The sequence below is a fragment of the Acomys minous genome, assembly GCF_964271855.1.
Source record: "Acomys minous genome assembly, chromosome: 1".
Classification (NCBI taxonomy): Eukaryota; Metazoa; Chordata; class Mammalia; order Rodentia; family Muridae; genus Acomys; species Acomys minous.
Genome location: NC_140483.1, coordinates 11,810,252 through 11,833,946, shown reverse-complemented (window position 1 = coordinate 11,833,946; position 23,695 = coordinate 11,810,252). Strand labels below are relative to the sequence as shown.

Here is a 23,695-nt window from a genome sequence, read left to right as displayed (position 1 = left end):
AGAATCAACTTAAAGAACATAATCTCCTTCGTGCACAGGCAGCTGGGCTCACAGAGCCCATACAGAGAAGAGCATTCAGCCCATGGGCCACTTGCTAATGTGTCTCTCGAACACTTTCAAAGTACTTCTTAGCGATAAGGAGTGGGCCCATCCCCTTCCCTGTGAGCCTGCATGCACAGCATATTATGATCCACGAGAGCAATTATTTCTTTGCAGCCTCATATTTTACCACTAAAAATTATTTGAGTTTTCAATTTTTTAAAAAGACTTATTTTATGTGTATGTGTGTGTTGTACCGTGTATATGCAGTACCCATAGAGGCCAGAAAGATGGCATCAGATTCCCTAGGACTGGAGACTTGACAATTGTGAGCTGTCGTGGAGGTGCTGAAAACATCCCTGGACCTCTGCAAGAGCAGCCAGTGCTCTTAACCACTGCATCAGCTCTCCAGCCTGAGTTTTCTATTCTTAACCAAAACTTTAATTAAAAAAAAAAGCTTCCCCAAATTCCCAGGAAAATTAGCACTCTAGGAAGACAGATGCTCCTAGAACTTTATGCCCACTACTGTTGACTTCCAGTGCAGCTACTACCATTTGCAAAGCATGGATAACAAAATACAGCATGAACTAGGAATTGGGAGCTGGTCAGGGTATCCTGAGGTCGGTTCAACTAGTATCTGAGGCACAACTGGAGTAAGCTGCCGTCCCTGTGAAGCAGGAACTAGCAGGATACCCACACAAGATGCATACTGCTAGCCCAGCCATGGTGGAAATCAAGAAGCGACAACTAAATCTACCAGGTGACGCAGCTTCCCCACCCCTGCGCATTCATCCAGTGGACGCCAAGACAACGTGACGCACAGATGCGCGCACATCAATACTCACTGCAAGCCTAGGCACAACTACGGAGTCATGGAGACAACTGGGTGCCCAACAGCAGAGGGACAGACACAGAAAATGTGCAACAGATACATGGTACAATATTTGCAGTCATGAGGAAGAATGAAGTTATATCGTTTTCAGGAGGATGGATGTGGCCGGCTATCATCATATGACGTGAATTACATCTGTCTCCAAAGCACAGACATGGCATTTCCTCTCACTTCTGGATCTCAGCATTCATATGGGTACATGGAATCATACATGTATATATGACATGAAAGTGGAATGCACCTGTCTAGGGGGACAAAGAAGGCTAACTGGGTGGCGAGGGACGAGACGAGGGAGGGTGGCATGGTAGAGAAGGGACATGCTTGAAGTACACTGCGTATCCGCAGTGTTATGAAAGCAGCACAGTGCTGAGTGTGTGCCACTGTAAATAAATAAATGAAGAAATTAAGTTCAGTAAAGCCCCTTTTAGAGCCTTACATGAGCACTATACTTTGTTAAGCGTTTTAATTTGTGAATTATTTCCAAAATTATTTCAAGTTTCCTTCCGCAAATGAAAACCAATTTCAGCTGTCCTATGGAGGAAAATTGCTATGGGGGGGGGGGGTGGAGGGGAATAATCTGTCTTTATGTTCAACCTAAAGGAAAGCTGGCAGAAGAAGCTCTAGGTCTGGAACCTCCCCTTTAGACACATGGGAACACAACAGGAAAGGAAGGGCTTCAGTATGTCCCCCGTCCCCATGCATCCTCTCCCCACCCCGGGGCTCCTTCAGCCTAGCCCCAGGGGTCATATAGGCAGGTCCTTTACCTTCTCCTGGTCCAGCCCAGCCTTCATCCAGAGGTGGAGGTGTGGCCAGTGGGGCAGTCTCCACTCCAGAGTATTGGTACCTGACAAAAAAGATGAGGTCTTGTATGTCATCCAACACCGCAGCTTCTTCCAACACGTTGTTCTCTTTTAACCCCAGATCTCTGATTTTGGTCACTTGAGTATCAAGCATTGCCTCTGTCACACTTAGAATTCGTGACTCAGAGGCACGGAAGACTTTATCTAGGACTTTTTCCACGTTGTAGGGCAGGCTGTCCCGATACGCTGACTTGAGCCTTATGGACATATCTTGCAGCATGTCCTCCACCTCGTGGACATCAAAGTACTTCAGGAAACGAAACAGGGACTGCTGGTCTTCCTTGAAGAAGCTGTTTATGATAGGCAGGTCTTCCCTTACAGTCTTCAGCACTATGTCGGGAATTTCTGGTGTGCCTCGCTGAGATGCGCCATCCCTGAGGCCTTCAGCATCCCGGTGGCTTTCTGAGCCTCCAAGCTTCTCGGTAGCCTCAGGCTCTTCTTCTGATATTTCTTCTTCCCCAGGGCTCTCAAGTCCCAAGGTGTTGGCTAGTTCCTCAGGGTTGTCTTTTTGCGGGTCATTAGAGTCTTTACTCTGAATGGCTTCCATGAAGCCTGGGGGCTGAGCTGCTGTTTTCTCACGGAGGCCATTGACTTCAGGTGGCCCTTGGGCTCTCACGTCTTCTGTGTCCATCACACCACCTGACTCCTTGCCAGTACCACCTGCCTCTTTGGGTGTCGTTTCACTCTTTTTTCCAACCTCCAAAATCATACTAGTTGCTTGTTTCTTTTCCTTAGTGTCAAGATTAAGGGTCCCCAAAAGTACTTTTTCAAAAACTTGAGAAGTCATGCCTGACTTCCCTTCATGAACACTGGGGTAGTTTTCTTTAGACTGCCGTGCACTCGCGGCGTTTTCATCCTCCAGCAGTTCCTCAGGAAAATCATCATCCTCTGCTTCCCACTGTCCAGGTTGGACACTCAGCACTTCCTGGCTGTCAGCCCTCTGTGTCCCTTGTATGGCCGTGGGGTGAGGTGCTCCTGCCTCTGTAGGGTCCTCCTTGCTCTCTTCCTCTGGAAGCCCTGTCTTCTCATTCACACCCTTACTGACTACAGCAGCTACATCACCCTCTTGCTGCCAAGACAGATTTCTTCCCTGAGTAGAAACTTTTCCCCTCTGTTCTCTTGAAAGACCAGTTTCCTCTGGAGAGGCAAATCTAGGCTGATTCTCAGTTCTAAATCCTGGCTCTAGATATCCGTCCTGCTGGCCTGCTTTTGCTCCACTAGCGGAAGGGCCTGTGACCTCTGCACTGTCCTTGGATGCATGAGGCTTATCTCCTGAGGGTGGCGCAGCACCCAAGGATTCCTGTTTACTGTTAGTTTCCATCACCGGACTCCCCACAGCTCTGTGTACTGATCCGCTCTCTAAGCTGCCTCTCTGGATCTCTCTGGTCTTTTCCCTGTGGAGTATTTCCTTTGAGATATGGATAACTGGTTCTTTTAGGCCATTTTCTTTTTTTTCAAAGACTGCTTTTAGTGTAAATTCTTTGCCCTCTTCAGCAGCTGGCGGGGCGTTGAGCTTGCTATTCTGAGGATGATAAGCACTCACTTTCACTGGTTCTGACTTCACTTCCTCCTCTGAGTCTGCCTCTGACTCGTACTGTCCCGGGCCTCTCCTGGATTCCTCTATTTCCTTCTCTTCTCCTGTGATGACAAATTCTGGCTCTGTTTTGGAGTCTTCTACAAAAAGATCATCTCCTTGACCCTCATGGTCCACATGGCCAGCCGTTGACTGCGGCTCCTTCCGATGGCTAGCTGAAACCAACACATCTTCCTCCTCCTCCTCCTCCTCCTCCTCCTCCTCCGCCTCATCTTCCTCCGAGTTAGAACTCTCTAAATCCACCACACCTTCTTTTTCTTCACCTCCTGTGACAATGGAGAGGAAAGTATCCCCCAAGGTTGCCAATAAATCTTTATTGTCATTTTTGATGCTAGGAGGCAGAGTGGGTTCAACTTTATCCTTTTCACTCAAGTTCGGATTCTTATCTCTTGGATATTTCTCTATCACGGGCTTCCCAGGAGCTTTCTCATCTTCATCTGTAAAGGTTAGTAAGGGTAGCTCATCAAAGCTTTCTGCATTCTCCTCTTTTTCAGCCTCCACTGGGTAATACTCAGCATCCAGTTTTTCATCGAAATCATCTTCTAATGAAGTGACCAACCTGGTTGCCTCATCATCAGACACAAGTGCATCAGCGGTGGAGCCAAACTTGGTTTTCAAGTTCAGGGTCACTTCTGTTTTCAGGACTTTGTAAGCATCTATCTTCTCCTGCTCCACTGAGACAGGGGAACTATTGCTGGTTCTGTTTTCACTTGCTGGCACTTTTAATTTATCATGCAGCATTTCTTCAAAGGTGTCCAGTGAAGACTGCATTCCCTGAGTGGTGTCCGCTGGACTGTTGGCATGAGGGAGGCTCTCCCGAGCTGAGGACCGTTCCTGCAGTTCCTCACTGCTCTCTGAGAAAGCTCCATCTGGATCCCCTGACTCAGCTCTGACTGGATCAGGCTCAGGGGGAGCATCAAGTTCACCCTCCTGAGACACTTCAGGAGATTTCTCTCTGTGCTGAGAGACTTCTTCAGCTTTTTCAGCCTCTGCAGGCGCAGGATCATCAAGTCCCAAATACTCTAAAAGTTCTTCTACTTTATAACTATCAAAATCATCTCTTCCTCCTTCAAAGCACACAAAGTCTGTCTCCTGCGTGGAGAAAACAAAAACATTAGCATTTCAGCAACCAAGTGTCCCAAGAGCAACTCCCACCCATACCAGCGATGGAGGGAACTCTGGGTTCAGCCTGGCTCTAAGAAGGCTTTGAACCACTGTTGGGCCAGTACAAGGAGATCAGCTAGAACCTATTTTCATTCTCCTGTCCTCAGGAGAAGAATGGCTCATGAGTTTGCTTGGCCCCCATCCCTGGTTTCTGTTCAGAAAATAATCTGTTTCCCCATGCTGTCAGTTTTATGGGAACAGTTGGAGGCTCCCAGTTGGCCAGCTCTGGCTGGGTAAATCTGTCTTATTCTACACTGCAATTATTTCTGTATTAGGGGAAAAAAAAAAAGCTGGGTCATATTCTCTAAAATGCACAGTGAGTAAACAAATGGAGACATGTTATTCTCTCTCTACATGGCTTCTGCATTTCTCAGTGTGTTCTGAATACTTGGTGACAATGAGTTTTATTGCCAGCTTGACAGTATTTATAATTGCCCAGGAGACAGAGACAAGTCTCTGGTTAACTGAGAAGGGAGGGCCCACCTTAAATGTGGGCAGCAGCCTTTCATAGGTTGAGGTCCCGCATGATGTGAGACAGAGAACACACCTCTCCCAGTTTCCTAGCTACAGAGGCACCATGAGCAGCTGCCTCATGCTTCTGCAGACAGGACTTTCCCGCCGTGATGAACTATACCTCGAGTTATGAGCCAGAAGAAACACTTATTTCCTTAAACTTCTTTTGCCAAGTGTCCCCCAGAGCCAATAAGAATAGTAACTAATGTAGCAACAGAGGGGAGAGAGGGGGTCCTATACTCAGTCTCCCATTTCTAGTAGTGATGCCTGATGACCAGGATGCTCAACTCCTAATCATCTCTCTGGGGAGCTGCTGGACCACGCAGCTCTCTACCCCAGTGTCCTCTACGCCATGCATCTCGGCCCATCCATCTAGAGTCAGGCAGACTTACCTAGCTGTCATGTTCTAAGTCTACATGGATGTTAGAAACATATTTTCCTTGGACTTGGAAATATGTATCAGCTTAAAAGGTATCTTATTGAAACAGAATGAGAATTTAAAGCAGTGGTTCTCAACCTATGGGTGTCAAACACTTTGAGGGGCAAATGACCCTTTCATACAGGTTGCATGTCAGATATCCTGCATATCAGATATGTCCACTCCAATTTGTAACAGTAGCAAAATTACAGGTATGAAAATAACTTTATGGGTAGAGTCACCACAACATGAACTGCATTAAAGGGTCACAGTATTAGGAAGGCTGACCACCACTGATTTAAAGGGATAAGGAATGGTGTTGGGGGTGGGGGGACTCCCCACTTTTATTATTACTGGAACAACTTGAAAACAAGGTTCAGTGTAAGTTAGGGTTCAAACTGAGATTCCTCCTTCTGCTTGAAAAAATAGAAATATTTACCTCTTTGATAACTAAGAACAAAGACTTTTCTTTTTCATTTTTGGTTTTTTGAGACAAGGTCTTGAATAGTTCAGGCTCCTACTGCCTCCACCTCCCAAGTACTAGGATTGTAAGTAGGTACACTTGGCTGAGATATTATTAAATCTTAACTTTCACATACTAAAAAAAAGGGGGGGCAGAGAAAAACCTTATATATCAGTCTACAACCTCCTATAAGAACATCAACTTAAACATATTAGATAAGTATCAGAATACATAATCTCCTATAAAAGCTTTTTAAATGTTTCTTCTTTTTTAGTTAGTCTGATCCCAAATTATAATCTGATTTGAAAATGTTGGCTTGTTTTCCCCCTGTCTAAGCATGGTTGAAGACTTTGAGAAGAGATAATTGTACTTTATAAGAGCTGTCTTGCCTAAAACAATTTTGAACTACCACTACCTCCACCAGCAGCAGCAGTTTTAACTGACTACAACTGATGAACACATAAGCCAGTTTGTAGCTGGGAACAACTTACATCCGCTGGGACGTGTAGCTCTTCTTCTGTGTATTTGTAAAGCACCTTGATCAAATCTTTCGGAAAATATCCAAATAAGTGGCCAACCTATGTGAAATAATGGGCAGAGGGAAGAAATGCTAGTCAACGTCTGTATAAGAAATACAATGGGGAGACTTTCAGCGGGGAGAAGAAATACATAGGCAGCCAAGATAAAACCCAGAGAAATAGATAGTTGCTGTTAATAATTAAGCTGCAACGTTTGTGCCAATGAAAATTAATGTTGTTAAACCAACAGGTCTCTAAGCAGTGGACATGTTCCTTCATATATCAGCACATAACGTTAGAGTTAGAAGTAATTAGAGATCTGTATAGGAGACACTTCCTGGAGACCATATGGTGAAGACTTGGCAAACGAAAGCTGATAGAAACACGGTTCTATCAAGTGGTCTGGAATTTACTTGAGCCCTTGATAGCATCATCCTAAGCCACTCCTTACAAGGCCCCCTTCAATTCACAGCAGCCGTGGAAATAAGTGGAAGCAAACGAGACTCCTGACATGTGTGCTGCTACCAGAAACAGTATCTGCTGATACCAAACGCTGTGATAGATTTTTTCCCCCCAAAAAAGCAGCATTTAGAAGTATTTGAGGAGATTAAATAAAAGTATGATGTAATGCTTACTTCCCTACCTCTCAGGCTTCGGTTCCGTGTAAAACAAATCTGCAGAAATTAAGCCCAGCCTTTCCCAGCACACATCGCGAAGATACGTAAAGTGTGCATGCAGTGTGCAGCAGCTCTGTTTGAGAAACTGTCCTTCACCAGCCACAGTCTTAGAGGAAGCAGAGACCTATCCCACCCAACCAAGAAGCAGACTGATGGATGTGCGGATAGGCAGCAGATGAAAAAGGCCTCCTTATCACTAACTCTAAAACATCTGTACTCGCCAGTGTTCTTGGTTTATCTAGAAGCCATCTGGAGGCCATGCTAGTAATAGAATAAAGCCCTGAAGATTAGATAAGATGGGGGTATAAAAGCTACAAGACTGGCAGCTAACCCTTGAAACACTAGGAAACCAAAAAAGACTGTTAAGAGTGAGACTTAAGGTACTAAGAGAAGGTATTCTGAAAACTAAGGAGAATTGTTAATTCTGCAAATAATGAGGTTCATGAAATGAGAGGGGGGAACTGGGCAGAAATACATTTCCCTTCTGCAGAAAAGTCTACCGGGGCTGGACCTAGAAAAGTGAAGGAATCCAGAGTTATGTGACAAAGGAAGGCGGGGCTCCATATTAATCTGCCAACTGAGACTATAGCTCACACACAGCTCCATGGTCAGACTCTTGGTGCTGCCCTTCCCTATGGTCTCACAGAATCACAGACCCAGAAGCAATTCCTACATCTAACTTTGCTTCTGTGTATCATCTTTGTGAAAGCACTGCTCATTTGATTTGGAGATGGGCAAGATAGCATCTGCCTCAAGAGGCCAATTCTGCCCAAGCTACTAGGAGAACAAATGTAATTAAAGTGCTATATTGCCCTGTAAGGAAATACTCAAAATGAAGGCAGATAAGGCTTTTGACTTGACAGTGAGCTGAGCCACCAACTGGCTGACAAGCAAAGCAGCAAAATGACTGTCACAGGAGCAGGGCAAACAGAGTCCCACCCTAACATGTATCTACCGGCAAAGATGGCTTTCTGGTTGGATGCTGAAAGCAGGGTTTCTTAAGGAGGTAGGGTGACAGTGCTTGCCTGTTGTGTATAAAGTCTTGGTTTGATCCGAATGGTGCATACCTGTAATACCAGCGTGGAGGAGGGCGAGGAAGAAGGACCAGAAGCTGAAGGCTAGCCTGGATGGATGCAGGAGACCCTGCCACTAGGGGGAAAAATTAAAAAAGCAAAGTGGCCCAGCAGGAAGCTAACAGGCCAGAGGAAAACAAAGCCAGCTTATTTATCCAAAAGCCCAAAGGCTGGGAAGGCAGAAGGCTCATCACCAGTGTGTGAGGAAACCCAGCGCAAATGCTTGGAAAGCAGATGCCCAGTCGCAGACACCAGACACCAGCACAGACTCCTCCTCTTATCCATAAGGAAGCCCGGGAGCAGCCACTGGGGTGCTAAGTAAGAGGGCTCTGCCCCACCACCCAGTGCTTTAAAAGCCTTCCAGAGGAAGATGTATCCTGAAAAAACATTTCCCTCCCTAGGGGGACGACAACCTTGTTCTGTGTTTTGGCTTGCAGTCAGGAGTGGGGGGCGTTTCTAAGCTGGGACAATCTCGTGGGCCATTATAGACCCTTTATGAACCAGCCCTCTTCCAAGAGACAAGCCAACTCTCATATGCTCCTCAGCCGTGGGAATCCTCGGGTCCGCCTGTCCAGCTCCTCCCTGGCTCTGGCATTATAAGTACACCCCACAAAGCCTGACTTTTAAAGTCAGTTCTGGGGAATCAAACTCAGGTCCTGTCTAAGCATATAGCTTACAACATTAAATCTAATAGCCACAGATACTTCCTTCTTGAAGCAATGAAAGATTTCCAGGTCTCTGCCGTTTGACTTGTATTGTACGTTCAGCTTTCTGACTAGCTGTAGAGCAAAAGCCAGAACCAGTTCAGTTCTGTTTCAGAAACCTCAGCCTTACCCCTACTGTGTATCAAGGCCTGAGGCCTGCTAGGACCCTTAAGCTGTCTCACCCCTACTGTGTGTCAGGCCTGAGGACTGCCAGGAGTAGGACCACAGAGCTGTCTCACCCCTACTGTGTGCCAGGCTTGAGGCCTGCTAGGACCACAAGGCTGCCTCCTGTTTACAGTCTGGGAAAGATACCATCAACAACCTCAACCAAAGTCATTTAAATCTGCAGTGCTACAAAAATCCAACAAAAATAAGAAAACAAAGCTTTTTTTGCAGTTTTACTTACACTTCCGGCCCAAACTTCACGGGACCCCCCTGCAAGTTTGTAGTAGACATATACATGGTCACCTTTTTTAAAATTCACAAAACGACAATCGGGCCCGGTGAAGTCTTTAAGAGCCTCACCGCGGTACATTAACACTGTACACAGAAAGAAAAGAAGAAAAGAACGTTAGGATTTGCCTTTTCACAGCCTCCCCAATACTTTTTAATTTTTCTTTTGTTAAAGATGGGGTTGCAAGTATCCCAGGTTGGCCTTAAACTGTTTTGGTAGCCAAAGATAGCCCAGAGCTCCTCAGCCTCCGGCCTTTACCTCTCAGTGGTAAGATTGCAGGCACATGCTGGAAACCAGAGCCAGGGTTTTCTGCATGTTAGGCAAGCGTTACCACCTCTTAGAGATGTGCCAGGAAATCTAAGAATCCTGTTAGAAACAATCCCAAAGCCTTCCCAGTACTCTTCTGGAAGTGATTTCAGTTCACGACCTCCAAGTGTCTAAAAATCCCAGAGCCTCATTGCTGTAAGTCACGTCATCCCTATAATCAGATGAGGGAAAGTGTCTACTTTTCTCTCTGGCTAACTCTGAGAACCAAAAACAGTGTGCCTGCTGGCTGCTCTGAAGTCGGCCCTTTGTTTTCCTCTCTCATCCTCTAGCCCCTTCCTCCTTTTTTTTTTTCCCCTGTTTCATTATCATAAAAGTCTTCATTTTGTGGATGTGTAAATGCAGGTGCAGGTGCTGACTGGTTTAAACACAGCTAGCTGTGCAGATAACAGGGAGGCAAGAAGAACTCCCAGGAACCCCCAAGGGGTCAATTAACCTGAACCAACCACTAACAGGCCCTACCTGTAAGTGGTTGCAACTGCCTCTCTGCGGCAGTAAACACTGTCGGTTCCATTTGTGGCCAAGTTGTTGTCTCTGCACAGTGACTGGATGAGTTAACAGGAAGGCATATTATCACACCCTATTAGGAATCCAATCAATCACAAGGCAGTGTTTTCGAAAAGCAAACATTGATGCATCAGCATTAAGAAGGTTTCTAACCAGGTCTGGTGATGGAGACCTGCAATTCCAATGTTCAGGAAGCTGAGGCAGGGGGATCACAAGTTCAAGGCCCAACTGGAGTACAGAGGGAGTTCAATGGCAGCCTAGGTAACTAAGTATAAAGAGGACTGAGGATATACCTCAATAGTGGGATGCCTGATGCTTGTGTGATATAGACAGGGCCCTGGGGCTTGGCACCCCAGTACTGCACAAACAAAAAAGCAAAAAAACCTAAGAAAGCTTTCAAAACATTTTTTTCCCCTAAAAACAAAGTTCAAGATGGATATCTCATTTGTCAGGAGCCAAACAAAACTATGAGACTAAGTCAGAAGTTATTTTCTGACTTAAAGTGCAGAACTGTGGCCAGGCAAGGTGGCATGTGTCTTTAATCCCAGCACTGGGGGACAGGAGGCAGGTGAGAGTTCTGTGAGTTTTGGACCAGCCTCGTCTTTAAGTGCATTCCAGGCTAAGCAGGGCTGCATAGTGAGACTCTGTCCCAAATGAATAAATAATAAATATAAATACAGAACTTCAGCCACACCAACAGAAGCAGTAATTGCCAAATGAGATTAACAGTGCATTAAAGGGCAGAGCCATGGAAGTGATTGCAATGTGTCTAAAAGCCAATTAGCAACAGTACACAAAGACATGTTTTTAAACTACATATTCAAGGGATAAGAATACAGATTTGGAGGGGGTAACTTGGTTTTTAAAGCTAAAATAAGATTATTTTCAGATATGTCAGCATCCTAATTCAGATGAGATGGAGCAAGAGGCCACACTAAAGAAATTTGAGGCTGGGGAATTCTACTCAAATTGGAAACCAATTTCCAGTTCCCTCCTTAGCTTCCTGAGGATGTACAGTAGTATATCAAGGATAGCCTATGTCTTTATGTACTGCCTATTGCTTATGAGTGACAGGGACACTGAGGGACACCTTTACTAACACCTGACACCCTCTCACCACAAGCACTTCCTATAGGCAGGATTATCTATCATTGTCTGTTGTATTTGGTTACATTTGTTTGGACACAGGCCACTTCTCAAATTATATTGTAGCCCAGAACTCCTAACAAGCACAAGTCTCAGTTCTGAGGCAGCAGTGATGATATGGTCCTCTCTCTGGGGTTTTGAGGAACTCAGGTAAGACAGCTCTTGGACAGCAAAGAACAGAAAAGGCTTGTCAATCTTCAACAGCCAAGGGACAATCGAAAATGAAAGGGAAAATTCACATTGGTGGCTCTGCCTTTGCAGCGTTTGTTTATATCAGCCCTGGGTTACCTCTAGGACCTAGAGTCTTGGTGATATAAATTACAGCTATCTCCTTTTTTTTTTTTTAATGGTATTGGTGCAAACTATTTGAATTATGAACTGTGGGTTTTTTTTTATAATATCAGTTGAAATATAAATGGCTAACCTGCATTTTTTTATTTTTAGTCTTTTAGAATGAATAGTATTCTGTAAGTATTGCTTGTGATTTATGAAGGATGTCCGCAGTGAGTTACACAGTTGCTGGAGCCCAACCTGGAAATCTTATGAATTATTTGGGACAGGAATGGGTCCCAGCAACATAGGGGACTAAGGAAAAGACTGGACTACTTCTGAGATCCTTCTAGTATTTTTTATCGTCATTACAGTAATAGGCCTCTTCTAATCCTATCCTTCCACAGGGCCCACCTCCAACCCGGGCTCCTCCAACCTAGGACCAGGTCGCAACTGCGCACAAAGGAGAAGGCTGCGGTTCTCAGGTGGTGACAGGTGCAGCAACTTGGCCTCTTCAAGAGTGAAAGATTTTGACCTTCTCGCAGCCTCACTTGGCAGCTAGCAAGAAGAAGCTTCTGTGCAAAAGAGCGACACAGCACTGAGGCAGAGTACCGGGAAGACCTCGGAATATACAGTGTGCCTGGCCTCGGGGGCTCATCCCAAACCTAAACTCCAGTTCCTCTGGTTCCAAAGGTGATGCGAGCTGGTGGTCCCAATGCAGCCAAGAGGGCGGCGTAAAGGCAGAGCCGGGCTGCCTTCTGGAGGAACCCTGCCGGCAATCAGCCACTCGGATTGCGCCCCAGCTTCCTAAGCGCGTGCATCTCGATCTTGTGTGGACCCAAGTCCCCGAGGCCGGCGTTGAGACGCTCTTGGCTGCTGCATGGGGCGCCCGGGATGCGGGGGCGCGCCACCCCATCACTCCGGGACCCAGGCGGAGATCGGGGATCAGGAAGCAGGGAGCTGACCCCTGGAAACCAGTCTGGGTCTGCGGCGCCCCCCACCCCACAGCCAAGTCAGAGCAGCAGAGAGCAACCCTGGCAACAAGTGGTAGGCATGGCCTCTAAGGCAAGGCTACCCCGGGCGATTGCCGAGTAGAGCACACCCGCGCGCGGTCCGCGGGCCTGCGACCCCCCTAGGCCTGGGGAGGGCTGTGGGACTCCGACCCGCGCGGCCACCGCCGCCACCGGGAACCACCCGCCCCGCCGTCCCGCCGCCCCGTCGCCCCGCACTCACTGCTGCACTCTTCGTCTGCGCACACTTTGAAGTCCGAGAAGCGCCGGCCGGGGCTGGCGTCCGGCTGGCCCGGGACCCACCGGGGCGACCCGAGCAAGAGCAGCCAGAGGAGCAGCCCCGGCGCCGCAGCCATGTTGTGGCCACCGCGGGTGACGCGGAGGCCGCCGGCAGGCGGTGCTGGGGGCGGTGCCGGGGCGGTGCCGGGGCGGGCGGGGCAGGGGGTGGTACCCGGGAGGCAGGCAGCTGAGAGTAACACGTCTGCAGGGACTCAGCTCGGAATGCGCTCTGACTTGGAGGAGGCCTTGGTGTCCCTCCCGAACTGCTACCTTGACAACCACCGCAGGCACCTTCCCCTCGCCCAATCGCCGGCCTCAGATCCAGTGACCTCACAAACGACCTTCCGCGTCACCGGGCTCGTCACTCCGCAGCTCTACGCCAACCTAACAGGTTCTGCCTTCCTCCTTCATCTTCGGTCCATGCTAAACAGCCATTCCTCTTCATCTCTTCCTCCAACTACAATTCTTAGTTGTGAACCGACAAGTCCCGCACAGGACTGGCCACAGTGAGCAACTGATACAGGCACATACCCCCACCCACTTCAAACTCCATGGGGCTTCTTTGGGGCTTCTGTCACATGATCGTCTTTTAAATGTTGATGGAATAGTGAGTGAAATTTTAATTAGAAAGTGGCACTCTTTAAAGAGAGGGTTGATGGACAGTGTCCTCTGCCCAAGATTTTGAGATTCCTGTCTCTGTCCATAAAGGAAGAAGTCATTTAGCACCAATGTGTTCAATTTCCATCTCCTTTGCCAACATTCATAGTTCATCAGAATGCCCTCATGTTGCCAATAGCTACTGTCTCAACTGCAGCTCTAGCGACATCTGTAAAGATAAATCCAGCTGTGTCTGTCCTCTCCTTAAGCCTCCCTATAACTCTGTATTTCCAAGTAATGTGCAATGGCTTTACCAGACTGCAGTGCTGGTTCTAGAGGCAACCTTCCTGCCCAGGCAAGGCTGTAACTCCTAATCCATTATGGTTCATCTCTTTTCTACTCACAGTGCCCTCCTCTATCCATTAGGGATCAGAGGTTCTCTGTATAACAAACCCTTAGTTTTTAGTTTTAGGTTTTGTTTTTAGATTTCAGTAAAGAACTTACATATTTTGATACTTTTATAGCAGGGCCATTTCTGGCTTTCTGTTGTTTTCTCTTTAAAGTGTTTTTGTTTTGTTTTGTTTTGTTTTTTTATATTATGCATATGGGTATCTTACCTGCAAGCATGTCTGTGCCCTACATGTATGCAGTACCAATAGAGGCCAGAAGAGGGAGGCAGATCCCTAGAACTGCAGTTATACATGGTTTTGGGAGGCAATTGAACCCTGTGTCTTCTGGAAGAGCAGCCAGTGCTCTTAATCACTGACCCATTTCTCTAGCCCTGTTTTCTTTATTTTTTCCTTTAAAAAAAACAACAGAGTTTTATATATCCCGGCCTGGCCTTGAACTTGCTATGAAGCTATAATTCCAGTTGTTAAGTGCTTGTTCTTAATCTACAGCAAAGAAACACAACAAAGTGAACAAACCTCCATGAAGGAAACTATCTCATAAAAGTCTAAAGGAAAAAACAAACTCATTCCCGGCCCTACGAGGATCAAGAGCTTACTGAGGCTGAAGCACAGTAGGACAACACAGTGCACAAGTAGGGCACAGGCTAAAGTGAGGGCAGACAGTAGAAAAATAAATGATGTGGGGACCAGCTTTGGGATTACTATCTGCTGGACGTGGGGGGGGGGGGCCACCAGTGCACATCTCACTTTTCCTGCAAGGTCTGATGACCACACCTCCTGACATGGGAGCCCTGTAACAGCTCGCCTCAGAAATAATCAAGGCAGAATTTTGCAGAATGCCGGTTACTCTAGTCTGTCACAATGCTTTTCAGTTAATAGATCAGAAACTATTTTCCTAGCCAGCAGGACTGATCTACACTACTTTCGAAGTCTAACGGCCAAAAGCACCACATGGCTTAGCACTCAAGAGCACACACTGCTCTTGCAGAGGACCTAAACTCATTTGCTAGCACCAACGCTGGGTGGCTCACAACTGCCTGTACTCCAGCTGCAGGGTACCCAACACTATCCTGTGACCCATGCCCATGTGCACAAACCTGCACACAAACACACATGCAAATACACATAATTTAAAAATATTTTGAAAATCAAAAGTACTGTGCTTGTTTTAGGAAGACTGGAAACTTTTTGAGGGTTTGGTTTTTTTTTTGTCTTGTTTTGGTTTGGTTTGGTTTTAATTTTTTTTGAGACAGTGTCTCTCTACAGATCCCTGGCTATCCTTGAACTCACTACGTAGACCATGCTGGCCTGGAACTCACAGAGAGCCACCTGTGTCTGCTTCCCAAGTGCTGGGCATAAAGACAGAGAGCAACGTGCTTAAAGGAAAGTGAGGAGACATCATCTGACTGCAGTGAAGGCTTGTAGACAGTGACGGGAGACAGACCAGGTGGGGAGCAGGAGACAGGTTATGAATGTCCTTAAAAACCAACACAAGGGTATAGACTTAGCAGAAACACAGACAGCTATGGCGCTGCAAGTAAAGGGACCCAATGACAGAGGTGGGTGCAAGGAAGCCTCCTGTTCTGAAGAACATAAAGAATAGGGGTTTGTCTCGGTCTGACTCCATCCTCACAGCTAAGAAAGCCCCATCACTGTGCTCCCTCTATGGGAGCGAATCAGATACAAGGTCATATTTCCTGCCAGCGCGCACTATTTGTTCAGCTCTGACAAATATTATTCTACTTTCTATCATACAAAGAAAGAACCTCAAACATCTGCAATTGCCACCAACACACAGGTGCATACGTGGATTCCTGTTTCAGGCTGGGCCGAATTTACCTTGGCACCATTTTCACTGAAGTCAAATATTTGGTGTTTTGCAACAAATGCAGAACAGATTTCAGGGTGTGGCCTGTGCAGCCTAGGCTCCACAGAGCAGACTGCCTGGCTTTGTCCGTTTCATTTCCAGATACACACTACTTCCTTGGCAGAGCAGCAGCCTCAGAGGCAGGGGATATAACTAGCTGAAGGCCTGGGCTAGCCAGCTGAAGGCCTGGGCTAGGAGTCAGTTAACCATGATGAGCCATTAATTTTTTAAAGTCTCGGATTCTTTATAAAATTGGGATTAAGGTTAAAATTTTACAGTGATTTTTAAATAGGCAAAAAAAAAAAAAGGAACTAATTTGTGCTGATTAAATAACCAGACAGCAAAATCCCAGACTGCTAAGGCAGTAGTGTTGGTGGATGCTGCAACATGTCTTAGCAAACAGTTACTTTGAGAAGACCAAAGGTGCTTTTGTGGAGGAGGCATGCAGAGCCAAGAAAGAGGAAACACATTTTTAAAAAAAGGTTTATTTTTAATTATGTGTATGTGTGCTTGTCTCCATGTTTGAGTATATGCATGTGAATATATATATTCATGAAGGCCAGTCTAGAGCATCGGACCCCTTGGAGCTGGAGTTCTAGGAAGTTGTGAGCCACCTGATGTGGGTCTGAACTGAACTCTGGTCCTCAACAGAATCAGTTTGTGTTCTTAACTCCCGAGCCATCTCTCCAACCCTGAGAAAATACACTCTTGAGGGTAAGATACAGCTGAGTGACAGGGACAAAGGGACATGATGATGCCTTGGGGGCTTTTGCATTTCAACTGGTACTTGCACATAAAATTATAAATAGGACTGTACGTCCCTTACGGAGACTGAACGATAAGCAACTGTGCACAGGAAAAGTAAGAGTTTTCTGTGACTCAGTGTGAAAGGCCATTCCTATCCGAACCCCCATGGGAAGTGAAATGGGTCAGAGTACGTGAAGCTCCAATGGCTTCAAGACAGGCTCCGTGAGTGGCCAGCTACTGCCCTTGTTTCCGGTTCCCCAGAACACAGTGTCCGATGAAAATATAGTTACCAATTGCAAGTATAACTTAAAAATTTACAAGTCATACTAGAAAGTTTAAAGGTTAACTTAGCTTTTTCTCATAAGGCTTCATATTTATCTCAGTAATTAGATATGTTTAGTGTCTATATAGAACCTTATTTGCCGTTGTATTCCCATGATGATTTTTCAAGTATAAAAGCAAAATGTAAGCGGATATGCTATTTTCTAGAGTTTTCAGCTTTGTCCAATGGAAGGTGTTCCTAGTGTGACAGACACCACTCTATCATCTTGCATGGTCTATTAAGTTTCATGTTTTATTTCTTTTTTAAAAAATGATTTTATAATTATTGTATTACACAAATGTATGTGCATATGTACAAGTGCGTGCACACACACACACATAGCCAGAGGGCAACTTTTGGGACTTGATTCTCTCCTTCTAAGGGTTCCAGGGATCAAACTTAGGTTATTAGGTTTTGGTGATGCCCGTTTTTACCTGCTGAGCTAGCTGACGGCCCTCTTACTTGTTTTCCCTGGAGCTGTAGAATTTGCATGGTAAATCTTCTAATGAGATCTCTGTCCTATCATGAGGGAAATCCTTCCTTCCTTCCTTCCTTCCTTCCTTCCTTCTTTCCTTCTCTGCCTCCCTCCATTTCCGGTTTCCCATTTCTTTTCCTTCAGTCCTGTAGAGCATCTTGTTCATCTTAGCCTTGATCGCTCCTCCTTTGCTGACTCAGTTCCCGCACCACAGGCTTACTAAGTGCAGGTTGTGTGCGCTGGCCTTGGGGACACACACACCTACACTCCCAACACTCAGGAGGCCAAGGTAGGCGGCCAGCCTGGTCAACATAGCAAGAGTCCCATCCTGAAAACAAAATAAAATGAGTTTCAAAGCGAGTTCCAACAACATCTTGCTCAACACTGCGATGTGTTGTTTTAGTTACTTTATGTCTGCCCTGCAACAGCTTCTACACTTAAATTTTCCCTGAATCCAACCTCCAAGGTATTAATTATCACCTGAGTAACCATAGAGACATGTTTCTTTTTCAAGTTCCTAGAGCTGTGATGTGGCTCTAATTTTCTTATTTTTGCTGCCTAAAGGAGCTGACAGGTCAGGTCCAGAGCTAGGGTAGCCAGAAAGAGGTCCAGGTGCAACATCCTGGACTCAGGAAAAGAATGCTATAAGCATAAGGAGAGGTAGCGTGTTACTGTGAGTGACGAGTCACAAATGTTTATTTACCCTAGACAGAAACACAACCTCATGTCGGGACCGGATAACAGCCCAAAGTGACAATCGTACCAAAGTCCGCGTTGGTGAGCCAATGAGTTTTATTGGATGACTCACAGGCAGTTAGTTACATTGCTGAAAAGCCCTCTTCGACTAGAGTGATAGCTCCTGAAGCCTCGGCCTTGGAGTTCTTTACATACCTTGCGGGCACCACACTAGGGCAGAAAGTCTCCTCTAGGCCGCTCTATCCTCCCACATCGTCTCTATATCCTTGTGGAGCGGGGAGTGGGGAGGGGCTCTGTGAATCCTGAAGTTTCAGCTTCCTTAGAAATGTGTAAATCGTTACTTTCTGACTCTCATGAGCCTTCCTCTAGGAAGGAAATCTCCAGACAGCAGTTACCAGGGTATTTTTAGGGCAAGTCTTTAAAGGTGCCTTGTTGATCTGGAGATCTGGTTGTCTTCTTTGCTCATGGTTGGCTATGATAATATTGCTGTAAACGAAGCTCGGTATGGTGGCACACACTTTTAATCTCAGCAATGAGGCAGAGGCAGAGGCTAAGGGCCAGCTAGGGCTATATACTAAGACCTTATCTCAAAAAAAAAAGTAAATAACTTTTCAAGAATTATGCACTCTTTTTTTGTTTGTTTGTTTGTTTTTTGTTTTGAGAAAGGGTCTCTCTGTGTAGCCTTGGCTGTCCTGGACCAGCTTTGTAGACCAGGCTGGCCTTGAACTCACAGCAATCCACCTGCTTCTGCCTTCTGAGTGCTGGGATTATAGGCGTGCGGCACCACGCCCGGCTTGGATTCTGAACCACCAATAGATTAGTGTAGTTTCTCTGGCACTTGTCTTCATGTGTATCTTGTCGGTGGTGGTGCATGCCTTTAACCCTAGCACTTAGGAGGCAGAGTCAGTCAGATCTCTGAGTCTGCGGCTATCCTGGTCTACATAGAAAGTTCTAGGAAAGTCAGAGCTACACAGAGAGAACTTTGTCTTGAAAACCCTCCAAAAAGGAGCTGGAAAGATGGCTTAAGTAGTTAAGAGCACTGGCTGCTCTTCCAGAGGACCCAAGTTCAACTCCCAGCACGCACACGGCAGCTCACAACTGTCAGTAATCCATCCAGCTTAAAGTGAGTTGACACCCTCACACAGACATACATGCAGGCAAAAACACCGATGTACATTTAAAAATGTTTTTAAAAAGACGGGCCCCCCAAAACCCAAACAAAACACAACGAATCAAACAAAACACCCAAAACACAAACCAAAAATCTATATTAAAAAAAGAACAAAATAGCTGGGCGTGGTGGCGCACGCCTCTAATCCCAGCACTCGGGAGGCAGAGGCAGGCGGACTGCTGTGAGTTTGAGGCCAGCCTGGTCTACACAGAGAAACTCTATCTCGGAAAAAAAAAAAAGAACAAAGTATATCTATTAAAACGCTAAAACAAAACCATAACCTGAGCAAAAGAGATCTGATGCGCTGGCTGTAGGAAGCAGATGGGATCTAGGTGTAAGTGAGCTTGTCAAACTGGGTGTGGCGGAAGCTGGGCTTTCTGTGATTGGTCATCCTCGGTACTTCAGAAGATGTCCAAGGAATCTGTGATGGTTAATCTTGGCTATCAACGTGGTGAGAATTAGAATTGCCACAACTACATTTCTGGGTATGTCTATGAGGGCATCTCCAGAATTTAACAGAGAAGGGAAGACCCACCCTGAATTTGGGTAGCATTATTTTATTGGTCCAGGTCCTGGACTGAATAAAAAGAGAAAGCAAGCCAGAATAAATGTGTCCATGATCCTAGAGTGTTGAAAGAAATGAGACCAGCTGTTTCACACCCTTACCACCACAAGTTCCCCACTAAAATGAACCGTCCCATCAAACTGTCAGCCAAAACAAGTTCTTCCTAGCTCCAGTTGCTTTTGTTGTTTTAATTTTTATTTATATATGTGTTGTACGTGTGTGGGCATGTATACCACATACATGCAACGACTTTGGAGGCCTGGAGAGGGTGTATGTTCCATCCTCACAGAGTTGGACTTGCAGCTGGTTATGAGCCACACAGTGTGGGTGCTGGGATCCAAACTCTGCTGCTCTGGAAGAGCAGCAAGTGATAGTAACTTCTGAGACATTTCTCCATCCTGCCTGTTCGGTATTTTGTAACATCCCTTTAATCCCACTAGGGAAGCAGAGGCAGGTGGATCGCTGTGAGTTCGAGGCCAGCCTGGTCTACAAAGCGAGTCCAGGACAGCCAAGGCTACACAGAGAAACCCTGTCTTGAAAAAACCAAAACCAAAACAAAACAAACAAAAAACAAAAAGAAAAGTAATTAGTACAAGACCCAATGGGAAGAGATGACACAGCACAGTTGGACTTCCGAGGTGACTGTTTCTTACCTATCAGATTCTCAACAAAAACAGATAGCTGTCACGTTGCTGGAGTCACTGATGGAAGTGGAGTATATAGGTTGTAGGCTCTTCTGTGCTGCTTCACTGTCCTTCCTGCTGCCGCTGCAGGTTAGATCTGCTAGAGCAGGTTAGCTCCATTTAAGCGATACCTTTTTTTGTTTGTTTGTTTGTTTTTTGAGACAGGGTTTCTCTGTGTAGCCTTGGCTGTCCTGGACCCGCTTTATAGACCAGGCTGGCCTTGAACTCACAGCGATCTGCCTGCCTCTGCCTCCCGAGTGCTGGGATTAAAGGCGTGCACCACCACGCCCGGCTTAATCGATACCTTTTATTTAACTCCATCTATCCAACATGGCATATTCAAGCTGAAATAGGTGTAAAACGATTAATGAGCCACTCTACATTCTTTACTTCTTATGAAATCTCTGGATGCCAATATTTACTTTAACCTTACAAAGTATCTCAGTTCAGATTAGGCATATTTAATTATGGCCATAGCACTAGCACATGATTATTAAAAATTAACTTTAGGCCTGAGCGGTGGTGGTGCACGCCTTTAATCCCAGCACTTGGGAGGCAAGGGCACGCAGATCACTCTGAGTTCGAGGCCAGCCTGGTCTACAAAGCTAGTCAAGGACAGCCAAGGCTACACAGAGAGACCCTGTCTCCAAAAACTGGGAAAAAAATAACTAGGGGCTGGAGGCATGGGGTCTACCTCTGGGCCCTGCCTCCTACTTTTAGAATGGTAATACTAGGCATCCGTTCCAGCCACTGATTAGTTGAGAGCCCTGATGATCTTCTGTCTCTGGAAACGCCATCAGATACACTCTCTGTCTAGGCATTTTAGGGCACACAGACTGAGAATTAACATTAACCATTACAATTTAGAAACAGACAATATAAACTTGCTATAATCTATAAATGTTCACTATAGTATTCAACCTTATCAGATTGCAATAAAAAAAAGAAAAGAAAAATGAAACTTTCAAAGGAAAAGAAGCCATGAATAATAAGACATCTGTGAGATGGCACATGTTAGAATTGGTTGAAATAAAATTTTAATTACTCTGTTGACTGGGTGTAGTGGCACATGCCTTTAATAACAGAACTCTGGAGGCAGATGTAGGTGGATCTCTGTGAGTTTGAGGCTAGCCTGGTCTGCCTAGTGAGTTGCAGGACAGCCATGGCTACATAGTGAGAGCTTGTCTTGAAAAAAAATTAAATTAGTCCAAAGACTTAGTGGAAAACATAGGTATGGTGAACAAATAGGGCATATCAGCATATAAGTGAAATTTTTTTGAAAAAAAAATCTAATACAGAAGTAACAATATTTTGGGCCTGGAGAGCTGGCTCAGTGGTTAAGAACACAGGCTTCTCATTCGAAGAACCTGCGTTCAACTCGCAGCAGTTCACAACTGCCTTTAACTCCAGTTCCAGGGGCTCTGGCACCATCTCATGGATGTACATATAGGCAAAACACCAATGCACATAACATAAGTTATTTAATAAATAACATAATATTTTAAGTTTAAAAAATAATGGTGCAGGCTTATCAGATTTTACACTGCCAACCAACCAAGGATTAATCTGAAGATAGACCAACAGGAATTATCAGGTCTAATAGTCATAAAGAAAAAACTGAGCCGAGATTCTATTACAATCTCTTACTACTAGGTGGCATTACACATATATAATTGGGAGTTGTTTGAAAGCAGGGACATGATTAAACAGAAATTAATCTGAAGCAAATAAAAATGTTTACAAAGATTTTCAAATTAACAAACAAGCAACTTATGGGTGCAGGAGACTTGATGTGTATAAAGTCTAATAAAAAAATTCAACCTAGATCGGTATACCACTACCAATAAATAATCAAGAAGAGAGAAAAATGAAAGCAGCCAGAGACAAGTGGCACACACCACCAATCAGTAAAAACAGTTGAAGTTTAATCTCATCAGAAGTCAGACTAAAAGTCAATGGGAATGTTTAAAGAGCTGGAAGGAAAAAAACCTGCCAGCCCAGTATAAATACTCTTCAAAACTGAAACGAAAACAAGGACAATAGCAATAAGACTTCGCTACTGGAAATTCTAAAGGGAACCCCAGAATTAAAACTGACTCGCCATGTGGAAACAGATCAACACTTATTTTATACTTACTATGTAATGAATTTAATTATTTTAAATATAAAAATCATTTATTTCTCCTTACTTTATGTCTGGACTTAGCTGAATGGTCTTCTGTGAATCTATGGCTGGACTCATTCACAGGACTTCCTTCACATGAGCTGGGTTAAAATGGCCTCCTTCCATTGTCTGGTGGCTGTTTTGTGGTGGCTACACTGATTGGAATAGACCTACCCCTCAGTTAAATTACCTAGTCATGTATCCTAAACTTGTGGACAGGAGTACTCCTTTACAACAAAAGCCAAAGGTATATCTTAAAGGCCAGGGCGAGAACAGATAGAATACATTTGCTCATAGCTCCTTAGTCAACACTACCAAACTTAGCGCCTAAAGCTAACCACCATTTGTCATTCAGGGGTTGAACCGGAAGTTTGTGTCAGGCCTACCTAGCTCACTCTGGCTAGACCTGTTGTCTACTGGAACCACTCACATAGCTGCATTTTGTCAAGGAATGTTCTAAGGTCTGAGATCATCGCCTTTTTATCTTATGAGTCTGGAACCAAGGCGCGGGATGATGGCTGTGCTCTCCACATGGTGCTAATATGCCAGGAGCTCTTTATCCATCCAGACTCTTTCTCCAGAAGGCCAGCGTGGGTTTCTTTCCATCGTGGGTCAGGGTACCAAACAAGGAGGGAAAAGTGAAGCTGTGTCATTTAGAGCAGATTTTCCTCAAGTCTCAGCGTGGGGTAGAATCCTAGCCCATGTATTTCAGGAAAACTATGGTTGGATAAAATTTTTCTCTACGTTGCCATGCAGGTTGGCTCTGTCTCTATGCTTTTATTTTTGCCATATTTCCTTTTAACTCATACTTTTATATTGGAGGGTAGGCTATTTGTGATGTTTTCAATTGCTTGGTTGTGTGAAGTTTTTTTTTTTTTTATTACAGAAAAGGTCGATGGGGATAATATTTTACAAGACATAATCAAAGCTTTTAGAAAATGTAGTTCACCACCATTGTTAAGTTGCTCCTTTAGTGAAAAGCATTTGTATTTTCCTCTTCATTGAAGCACACATTCTTTTAGGTTGGGGTCTGAAAAGGGTTTGTGTACGCTCCTTCTCAACACATTTTCACCCAAAATTGTACTGTGGGGAA

At 45.3% G+C, this 23,695-nt stretch overlaps 1 protein-coding gene and 1 long non-coding RNA gene across 5 annotated transcripts in view; both read right to left on the bottom strand.

The window, feature by feature from the left end:
- The window catches only part of MIA3 (MIA SH3 domain ER export factor 3), a 41,098-nt gene extending 27,927 nt beyond the window's left edge, over positions 1-13,171 (bottom strand). The window contains exons 1-4 of one of the 4 annotated variants that reach the window (XM_084796328.1): positions 12,850-13,171; positions 9,322-9,455; positions 6,435-6,521; positions 1,696-4,477 (exon numbers count right to left, since the gene is read on the bottom strand). In XM_084796328.1, coding sequence (XP_084652454.1) covers positions 1,696-4,477; positions 6,435-6,521; positions 9,322-9,455; positions 12,850-12,982 — 3,136 coding nt within the window. In that variant the 5' untranslated portion in view covers positions 12,983-13,171. The remainder of the gene's footprint in view (positions 1-1,695; positions 4,478-6,434; positions 6,522-9,321; positions 9,456-12,849) is intronic. The other 3 variants (XM_084796326.1, XM_084796325.1, XM_084796327.1) reach the window with 3 other exon arrangements.
- A 3,910-nt stretch (positions 13,172-17,081) lies between these two features.
- On the bottom strand, positions 17,082-20,604 carry LOC311591055. The gene is made up of 2 exons (XR_014777018.1): positions 20,409-20,604; positions 17,082-17,651 (listed from the first exon to the last, which is right to left on the bottom strand). It is a non-coding gene; the product is annotated as an uncharacterized lncRNA (long non-coding RNA).
- Positions 20,605-23,695: the final 3,091 nt, after the last annotated feature.